Source organism: Pipra filicauda, unplaced genomic scaffold (genome assembly GCF_003945595.2).
Source record: "Pipra filicauda isolate LSUMZ 115617 unplaced genomic scaffold, ASM394559v2 scaffold135_size2527700_pilon, whole genome shotgun sequence".
NCBI lineage: Eukaryota > Metazoa > Chordata > Aves > Passeriformes > Pipridae > Pipra > Pipra filicauda.
In genome coordinates, this window is record NW_024103829.1 from 914,172 (window position 1) to 925,055 (window position 10,884).

The 10,884-nt window shown below is 38.3% G+C and overlaps 1 protein-coding gene across 1 annotated transcript in view; it reads right to left on the reverse strand.

Annotated features, from left to right (window-relative positions):
* Positions 1-10,884, reverse strand: part of LOC113998257 (uncharacterized oxidoreductase ZK1290.5-like) — a 45,850-nt gene that overhangs the window by 34,599 nt on the left and 367 nt on the right. The window contains 1 exon segment of the mRNA XM_039378332.1: positions 10,796-10,884. Coding sequence (XP_039234266.1) covers positions 10,796-10,884 — 89 coding nt within the window.

Consider the following 10,884-nt stretch of genomic DNA (forward strand, 5'->3'; position numbering starts at 1 on the left):
CACAAACCCACATGCCTCTTCCATGGAATGGCTCAAGGACAGAGAGTCCTTACTTGCTGTATTTGCTGTCTGTCTTATATCCTCCTCCTCATTCTGTATTCATATGATCCTCTGACAAGCTCATTTGGATTGTCAAATGGCAAAACAAAAAAGTACAGTTTTAGGGTTATTCATGAGCCTGAATGACTTCTCAGAGGGGAAAAGCCACTAAATTTCACACAAGGGATGAAGCAAAAAAACCTTTAGTGGTAGCAGTTAAATAATTTGATCTAACAAGTGCTTTTATTAAAACTGAAACTAAAATAAAATCACAATTGTCTTCAAGCCAACCAACAAATGATCAGAAAGACCTTCTCCATGAACTTGTCTCTTGGAGCCTTTCTATTATGTTCCCCAACACCATCCCTAGAGCTGCTCTAAGTCAGGCAGATAATGTCACACTAACTTTCTATAACCACAGCACTAGAACCCAAGTATTCTTACTGCGTATTTTGGTATAGTTTTATCTTAACGGGGTCAATTACTCTGAAAATCCTATTTAGCATCACATGACAATGTATTCATAGCATCCTCTCTCTTCTAGAGTGTAGGGCTTTCCTCTGTAGCAGGTGAAATCAAAGTCAACCTCACTGTGAAGCTACTATTATACTGCACAATTTTCATAAGGTGACTAGAGAGTATTTCAAGTTATGGGTTCCAAATTTAATCACAATTAATTTTACAAAATAATTTGGATATTTTATTCAGAGTCCAAGACTGGCACCCAATGTGTGTATAAAACAGGGCAGCTGCCCTTGAGGGAATAATCCAGCCTATAGAGACAGTAGGCTTTTGGGAGGACTGGTAGAACAACATCACTGAGCAGACTCACACTATATAACCAACGGTTCTACAATTGGTCAGAACTAAAGCAGCACACAGGTTTATCTGAAACTCAGTCATTTAAGGCACGTTTCTCTTGCCTCTGTAAAAGTTATCTGGATTATGGCTATTTTATATATTTTCGTATAAAAGTTTTACTTCAGTAACGTTTCTCACTCTTTTGGTTTTTCTGTTTGCTAAATATGATCAATTGCTTAGTGCAAAGGTGTCACTCTGGGACTGTTTTTCCCCTGTGAAACTCAGAATACACTCACAGAATTCAATAACACGAGCAAAAAAAAGTAGGCAAGCATCATTTTAAACTCTGGAATTCTACTCAGGCAAGTCTTCACAGGCACCAAGAAACAAAATGCAGGAAAATACAGTCTAGCCGCAAGGCAAAAGGGTAGGAGAGAGCCATTACGTGTTTATTATGTATCCAGGGAAAGGGAAGCCAGAATTGCTAGTTTTCTCTCTTCCTGAGAGGAAGGAAGAAATGGCAATGAGCCATTGTTGACAGAAGCACTCTATTCCCTCCATCTCATAGAGGCTCTGACTGTAAGAGATATTAAGATCATCTACTGTAAAATGACCACACATTTCTGTTCATTGACCTACCATTTACCTAGACAGAACCTTAGAAAAGAAGGCAGGTGTAAGAGCAACTTCTCAGAATGTGTCTCATGAGAATCCCAGAAAGTCTGCAAGTAGTGTCCAACATCAGTGAGATGCGACCGCTCTGATATGGCACCAACCCACTGATGTACTTCTGGCAGCACAAACACACTATCACCCAAAAAATGCAAATATTTTTTTCAGTGGGAGTAAAGAGATTTCCACTGGAAAAGTGCCAGCTATTTAAATTATTCAGCTGTAGTATATGAACATTTTAATCATGCAGAACTTATCAATAAAATCTGGAAAGAGACCTATACATTTGAAAGGCAATTATGAATGTGTAATTCATGTAGAAATTTCATAAGCGGAGCAGCAGCACACATTTATTTAAATGCCTTTACAGACAGACTGCCAAATCTTGGAGCCTTTTCTTTCACTCCACACTTTCCCACCACCGTGAGAACTATTTCTCATTAACAACCAAATTGGTTTCAGATGCTCTGCTATAAGATGTTACCTTAGAAACCATTTGGTAAAAGACTGTGGCTTCCTTCCATAGAAATCTCAAGCAGTGAAAAGGCAGATTTTCTGGCATAAATCAAATCCAATTTCTAGGGTTCACTAAACCTTTTCTCCTCAGAATAATGTTTTGTGACTAGATCTTAGCAGTTAATAGTGCACGAAGAATTGCTGGTGTGAACCAGTTTTAAATTATTTTCATTCTATTTCCTTTGTTAACTCAATTGAAATTTCTTCCAGTACTTACCATACCTTGATAGAACTTTTAACTTCATAACTAATAAGGATATTTACTAGGTACAGCAAATAAACAGACTGAACAAAAATTTTATTTCTCTCCCCCTTAAAACATGTCCCGAACCTACTCTATCTGATGCGGACAACATTAATTGATTAACAAAATTAGACATTTGGAAATACTTCACAATAAATGAGACAGACCTGTGACAATTTTTCCTCTTCTAAACAACTTTCACAAAAAAGAACGATAAAAAGAAAAAAAAATTAAGCCCATACTCTGTACTTAAGTAGAACATTACCATAATCACTCCTGCTGTTGATTTAAAAAAAGTTATGTACATAATTTATGATTAAGCATAACCAACATAAAGTTATGTAAAGGGACAGTAAATTTAAGAAGTGCAGTTGAACATGAGACCAGTAATTCAAAACTGCTTAAAATATTGTAAAGATAATATTATAGGAAAAATTATAAGAAGAGCTATGATTTATTGTGTCATAGCTTTACACAATGAAAATGCACATACAGTAATTATCATTGTAAGATCCTAATTTAAGACAACGTTCAAGCTGATGGCTAATTTTTGACATAACAGTGCCCTTTGCTCAGAGTGCAGAGCAAGTGCAATTGTGAACCATAACAGATCCTACTTCTGCACTGTCATGTGACACTGTGAGGTCTGAGACTTGCCGTGTCCCACTGCTGAGTTCCAAGGACAGGAACAATCCAGACACCCTTAGTGCAAACTAAAGCTGAACAATAAAGAATGTTTCTGATCAAACGCTAACTTTTCCCCACATCATCTAAGAATTTAAAATGCATGTTCTCCAGGTTTCCAAGACAAAACCATCTCCTGTAACCCCCCTCTCACATGGCACATTCAGCCTTAGAACATTCCGCATTAGAATGCGCTGCACTTCCATTCAGGCATTAACAGTGAGAAACAGACCTCACAGTTACGAAACTGCTGTAAAGCCACAAAGATGCCTTTCCTTTTTCTCTCCCTTCTCCCCCCATAATGAGGATTTTGTATCATTCTCAGTGCTGGAGGTACTTTGCATACACATTAGAACTGAAGTTAAGGAATTAGCACCTCCATTCTCCCCATTTGGAAGCAGGAGGAACTACAGCAATTTAGGTTACAGCAGCATGTGACATCACCATTCAACGCTGCCAAAACTATGCTAGTGAGCTCTCGCAAAGAAAAAAGGTATGAAGACTAAAATCTGCTACATGAAGGTTGAAAGATAAAGTTTAGCTTTTTTTTTTCACCCCTCAAAGTTTGGTGTAATTTTTCTACACTACAGAAACGTGGTTAAAGACAAAAGTTCTATACACCGGAGCTTGCTTCTCTGCTAATTTCAAACTGCTTACAAATCATTTGTTCTTCTCATGGACGATTAAGTTTGCAACATTTAAAAGTATTAATGGCAACAGGAAAGTTAAAAGCATACACATGAAGTGCCTCTGCTTATACTGATAAAAGCTTTAATTATTAAACATCAATAGAAACCTAAATTGGTTTATTACTTAGATTTAATGAAGGACATTTAAAATTCATCTGTATCATATCACCAACAGGGTGATTACCAAAAAGAATTCAGCCTGAGAAAGAAGCTATTTTTCTGCTATGAAATCATGGCTCATATGCCAGAATATAAATAAAATCCCCAGCAAAAATAAAAAAAACCTAACCTCCTAGATTTGTAGGTGCACAAAGAGAGCAGAGACAGAGTAGTAATTTCCCCCAGGAAAAAAATATTTCTGTACTGTGTACACTCTGATATAAGCAAAAGTTGGCTCAGCATTTTGCCCCAGATGCAGTTATGAATAGACTTTAAAACAACATTTGTACAGCGTTCAGTCATTTTTTAGGAATAAAACAGCACCAGGCTGGAAGTAGGTAAGTTCAAAGACAGCAAGGAAGGTAGGAGCTCACCAGGTTTAGTCAGCTTGGGAGAGGAAAATGCTTTGTCCCACTGTCTACAAACCCACAGCTGCCTGGGCTATGGCCACATTTTGTCCAGGACAGAAGTTAAATATCTGGAGGCCCTCAAAGCTCAAGTACAACTTCTCAAGGTCAGATCTACTGAAACAGTGAGTGAATTGAGACAAAGATTTATAGAGGTGGCATTTTGTTCATCACAAGAGGCTATTAAGGCAACTTGGTAACCATGGGTGAGAAGCAAAGCCCCAACAGAATAAAAAATAAATGGTTGAGACATAAAACAAAGGGAAGAAATAAACAGCCAATTCTTATTAGGGAATAAGATTAATAGGAGGGAGTGCCATAGGTCTTGGTATCAGGACCACTGTTCCATAAATTTCCTTAAGAACCAAAGCCATGAAGAAACAAGAACTGTGAATTAAAAAAAAAAGCAGTAACAGTAGAAAATGACAAATAGTGAAGCCTTGACTCTGTTGCCATTGAATTGAAAAGCAAAATCTTATTTTATTCCACTCCCAGCAGGACTGGGTCTTTTTTGACCACAGCTAAGTTTAAGAATGATTATGAGCAACTCTAGGATTAAGAAGCAGGTAACTGGATTACTAATACATAATGGAAGGGAATGTTAAAATACTTCCATTCAGCATTATGATTTAAGTTATATGTAGCATTTTCACTAAAAAAAACCCCAACACAACCTGATACAATGGATTTGGAGCAATCTGATTCTTTGCTGTTCTCCAAGAAAGTCCCACATGCTATGAAAGGAACTGGGAACAATACAAGGAATCCTGAGTGGTTGCAATACAAATGATATGTCTTAATGCAAGCAGCAAAGTAAAAATCAGGAAAATCTTACTTTTAAGATATATTTACTTAGATGAAAGTACAGTGGGGTATCAGGAATATTATCTATGGAACACCCTGAAATGAAAACAGAGATATTTTAATGGTTTCCCTTGACTGTGGAGGGATTCTGTGTGTGTCTGTGTGTAATACTTTAAAATCTTAGTAGTGCAACATACTGACAAATGCAGTAAAAAAGTAATTTAAGCAAGCTACTAGTGCTGGAAGTTAATCAACGTCACCTTATTTATTGAACTGATTTTTATTCTTCCCAGGTTTTGGCTGTTTGACGAGAAGCTGCTTAGAGCAGTACCTGACTGCTTTCCCAGCTACAGCACCTAGCATAATGGCACTGGCCATTCTTGAATGGCCCTCTGTAAAGAACATTATTACTACTAATAAAATACTCACTATGTGTGTCATGGATAAGGCACAATGAGTATAAAGACTTAATTATTTCATTTAGTTTAACTGCCTGTCCTGATGCCCCCTCCCAAGCAAGCATGCAATTAATTTTATACTTTAATAGGAGGGGATCATTAGAGAACTTTTTGTCTCATCAAGTTGTTATTAATTCTAGCTGCTCCAAGGATTACATAGAAAGCAACTTTACACAAAAACAGTCCATGAATTTTCAGTATCACCAGCACATTTGGTCAAATAGCAATCACTAACTATTTGACCAACTCACCTGAATTTAATTACTACTGTCTCTAAAAAAACCCCTAATAAAACAACAAACAAACAAAAACACACTAAAAAAAACCCTCTTCTAATGGGAATATAACTACCATATCAAGGGCATGAAGACAGTTTCAATAAAAAGTGCCAAAACAAGCCTTAAGAGACGTCAACCACTCAGCACATGACCTTGAAAAAGCTTCCTAATATTTCAGTTACAGGAAGAAAAGCCCTTGTGCTACTGAATTATAATCAAATGCTTTAAATGGTAGCATTTTCACCCCTCAGACTTTTAACCAAAAAAAAAAAAAAAAGGGACAACTTTCTAAGTGGGGGCTTCCTGCTTAGCAGCAGTAAGCATGTAAGCGTGAACAATTCAAATTGTATTCATTGTTTTCCAAAGCCTGATGGGGATGATACTGTGTGCACCGTTTTGAGGAGTGATCCATTTTTGAGAATGCTGCTTTAGAGAAGCATCAAGTATCCTGCAGTTAAGACAATGTAAGAATATGTAGTTTTCTACTATTGTACAAATGCTCTCCAAGTACCTGATTCTAAGATACATGTAGCTCCTATGAAAAAGTGTAACTACATCAACTTCAAAGCAGCATCACATTTTATATCAGTTATTTGTCTATATTTCTAAAACACTAATAAAGCCTTAAAAACATGGAAAGAAATTATAGCTATCTTATTAGCAAGATAGTGAATACATCCTTTTTCTAAAGCAATCTAAAGCCATTATGAGCTATTGTATAGTTTGACACCATACAAATATTAGGGCCAAAATGCCAATTCATTTTAGGCTTGAGCCTACCCCAGTTTAAAGCAGCCTTTGTAATGAAAATTGACCGTAAACTTGCCTGACTCTCTACACATGAATAATATGGGCTAACACAAATGTTAGAATTAAACCATGAGAAACATAAAGTTACCAACACTTTTTATAATCATGCAATAAACAGGATGCAGATTATTTTTATTTTTTAATTAAAACTTTAGCTATACAACATATTTCTAACACAAAGGTGGGTTGTCTTATAATTGTTTGGTATCTCAGGAAAGTCAGCTTGCTTTATCATTGCTAGTAGACTTGTCTTTCTGCTGGACACAAGACAGATAAAACACAATATGAATATGCATCGAAGTAAATATGGAATTTTGGATATACAGAATTTGGCATGTTATTCCAAGTAACCCTTCAGACAGAACATAACTTTTGCAAGCTCCACGGCCTTCTCTGAAGTAAAAATTCATCTTTCTCATAGGAGATTTCAATGGAAATGGATCCTCCACAGTAAGAACAGTTTGTGTAAGAGAGCGCAGAGCGCCAGAAAGAACGGTAACCTACTGAAAGACCACTTAACATCCTTCCTCTCGTCTCCCCTTTTGCATCAAACCAACTTACTGAACTTCTCCTACACAAATCTGGAAGCCAAAGCAGCTGTGACATGGAAACCCATTTAAAAAAAGGAAACCCAACTAAAAAAACACCACCACAAAAACCTTTTGATAACTGAAGCTTGAACAGAAAGAACAGGTATTTTTGGCAGAATGCCATCCTAGGCTGCTGTTGCACTCTCTTGAGTAACATGTTCTGGCCAAGAAGCATGTTACCTGTCCCCTACTTCAGCTCTCAGCTACTACAAAAGGGGTTTCATCACTTGGAAGTAACTTGCATACCTGTCTGAGCTGTCTTCCAGTTGACACAACTGCATAGCTGAAACCATCTTAACAGCATATTTCTCTCTCTGAAGCTTTTAGAAAGATGATCTAGCAATAGAGGCAACATACATATCTATGAAAGTTGTCTTTGAGAGAACATATAACAATGATGTCTGCATGTTCAGAGGGATAAGAAATGACAACCAAACAAATTTCAAATCCTGCAGAAAATAGCCTTGCAGAAAATGCATCCTCTTTGAAGAAAATTCTTCTCTACTTTATAGCCAAGTTTCTGCGCTGCAAACATTAGTTAATCAGAAAGCCTGGAACAAAAATAAATCATTAATATGGAAAATAATAGTGAAGTGAGAACACCCACTTAAAGATCCCATTGTATTAGGCTGCATATCGTGGTACTTATAGCTTGACCACAAATGCGAGGGTGGCCAGCCTTGAACTTTTTTTCCTCCCTTCTTTTCTAAAATTCTCAGTGTTTTGAAGCATCTGTAAGGATTTCTTAAAATGACCCGTTTGACTCCTATCTATTACAAGATTCTCCAAGATCTGCAGAATATATAAAGCAATATGTCAAGTGTTACTACAGCAAGACAAGAATAGATAGGTGAAGTCAAGGAATCAAATCCTGCAGCTCGTGACACCACCACCACTGTAAATCAAGAGCAGCTCCTTGAAAGCCATATCTGACAGAAATAACTGGGTCAGAAAAATTCAAACTTGATTCTCTTGTATGCCACTATCCATTTACTGCAGTTTGAATTCAGGCCTAACAACAGACAACTCAGGACTTACCAAGACGGCGATAGGACAGAGAGCAGCAGCTTTTGCGTGCAGAATACAAAGGAGTCTTTCTGCCTGGCTACCTTCTAGTCAGTTTATTCTTCCCATAACCTAAGAAATATTACAACCTCCAACAAAAAAAAAAAAATCTATTCTGTATATAGTCTGAAACACCGTTCAGCATATACTGAAACAATAGAGAGAAGAGAACCAAGTCCATTCTCTACTATTTATGTTTTCTTTAATTTTATAAAAAATCCCCAAGTGAACTAAAGTGGAAAAAGTGTTACAAGTTAAAAGAAAAAACCAACCAACTCCTCAAAAAACCAACCAACCAACCAAACAGCAAAACAAAAAAAAATAGCAATTTTGAACAACACAGGCCCTTTTGCTCTCTACATAATGACTGTGTAAGGGACAGCTGCATCAAGTATTAAGATTAACAGATACTAAAATAGTAAATTCATACACTGGGTAAACACATACCACATGTTTATGAATATATGCATGCACAAAAACACACAGTAAAAGCAGTTAACAACATTTTGCAGACTTCCAAATTCTTTTCTTTTTTTAATCTTTGGTTGATGATGGTGAATTGCTCAGACTTTGTTATGTGCAGCTCAAATAACTTTGGATACTTCGAAACAAGCATTACAAGCTTTATCTCCTTAGCCTTTCTGGATAAAAACTCAGCCCTATTAAAATCAAAGACCAACTCCTATTGACTTAAGTGGCTTAATTCACTCTAAAATCCACAGCTCTAATTTTGCCTTCCTTCATACTAATGAAAATCCTAAATAATTGCTCTGAAGTCAGTTCACATTCATAAGATAAAGACAAAAAGAGCACAAGGCAAGGGCAATTCTATTTTATAGCTTAGCTCCATACTTGTGTGACTGATTAACTCCAGTGTCACAAAGAACACCGGTGCCTTTGATTTGTATGTTTATGTAAAAAACTGGAAAATCTGGGATACTGAATTTACCCATGATAAAATGGTATCATGAAAGACTAACTTGGAAGGGTATTCATGTTTTAGAATATGTTATGAATCAAAGAGACTTCTGGAAAGAGTCTTAAGAAGAGAAAGAAAGAGAGGCTCAAATACTGTTCCAAATAGGAGGTTTTAACCAAGAGATAAATTAACTCCTTACAAGACATAAAAATTAATTAATGTCAGCTATATAAAAAGACAGTTATTCAAAGAAACCCAGAATGCTCTGGCCAAGTGTGCAATGGTCATTGGTGTGCGTATGGTCCATGTTTGCCTCTCTGTGGCACACCTTCCAGGTGCTCTGCTACAGCTCCTGTTTTAGGAGAGTTCACAGTCTCTTTATCTGCTGTGCTACAGCATGGGCAGGGCTCTGGCACCACAGAATTAGTTATTAACCCTCTCCTGCTCACACGGCCCTATGTCGACTTGGAAAATGGCCTTCAATAATTTAATAGTTTGACTCTTTTGAACAATTAGCAAATCCACTAATTAGATGAATTTGTAATTCAGGATAGTATAAACCTGACATTCCTATATACAACTAAAAGGAGCATTCTGCTGCAAGCCAACCTTGGGTTTATACCACATTTTGCTTGTTGAGGGCGGGGGGGAGAGAAAAAAACCCCAACTTTCAAATTTCAAATGTTTTCATACCTAAGTTCTCATTGCAGGATCGTATTCTGGTTAGCACATAGCCTTGTTTTCCTAGGACTAAATGCAATAGCTTTCCTGAACTAGCGTTAATTCAGACAACTAATGCGGTATTAAAATGACTTTTAATTTTTTCCCCATGTTTACATTTTAGAAAATGGATTCTTTAAGAATTTCTCACTAAACAACTGATGATAAAATTAAATGTAAATTATAAAAAAGTTAATTCCCTTTTGCATTTTCATATTTCCAGGCATATTTTTTCTCCTAAAAACATATTAAAAACGTCATACACATTTGCATGAGCAACAACCAAAACCACACATTTGTGAAGTTTCAGTATAATGTCATCAAACCTTAGTTTACAATAAGAAAAAGAAATAATAATAAAAAATAAAAATAATCACACCCCAGATTCTGATACACTGCCAGCGTTTAACAGCATTTTAATTCTTCAACACACACAGGCCAAGTGCTGCTACAACCACATGGCACAGGCCCTGTGCCTCTCACGAGCCGAGATTCCTATGCTGGTTCTCAGCTGCAACAGGTGCAGTAAGATTAACCCTGGCTTGAAAGTCTGCACTAAGAAAAGTCTGCTCCCAAACCTCGTAAGAAAACACACCCAAAACACCAAACCGCGGCACAACGCCCCGGGGTAGGCGAGGGCTGCTGTCCCCGCAGAACAGCACCCGTGTCCCAGCACGCCTTGCTGGTCCCATTCAGCAGGAGCACGAAGCTCCACCGGGCAATAAAGGGGCTTTCGGAGGAGCCCCGGGCCTGCCCGGCTCGGCACGGGCAGCTCGGCAGGAGGCTTAGCCCGAGCTGCCCCGAGGCGAGCCCGGCTGCGGGCCAAAGGCAGCGCCGAACCTGCCGGGCCGGCCGGGCCAGCCGGGCCCCGCGGTGACCCCCGCCCGCTCACAACGCCCCTGGCAGGGAGGCGGGTTCGGCCGGGCCCGCCGCCACTTACCGAGCCCCAGCACCGGGATGCTGCGGCCGCTGGCGAGCGGCACTGTGGGGCCGGCGCCTGGCCTGGGCCTGCCTGCCGCCGCCATGGCC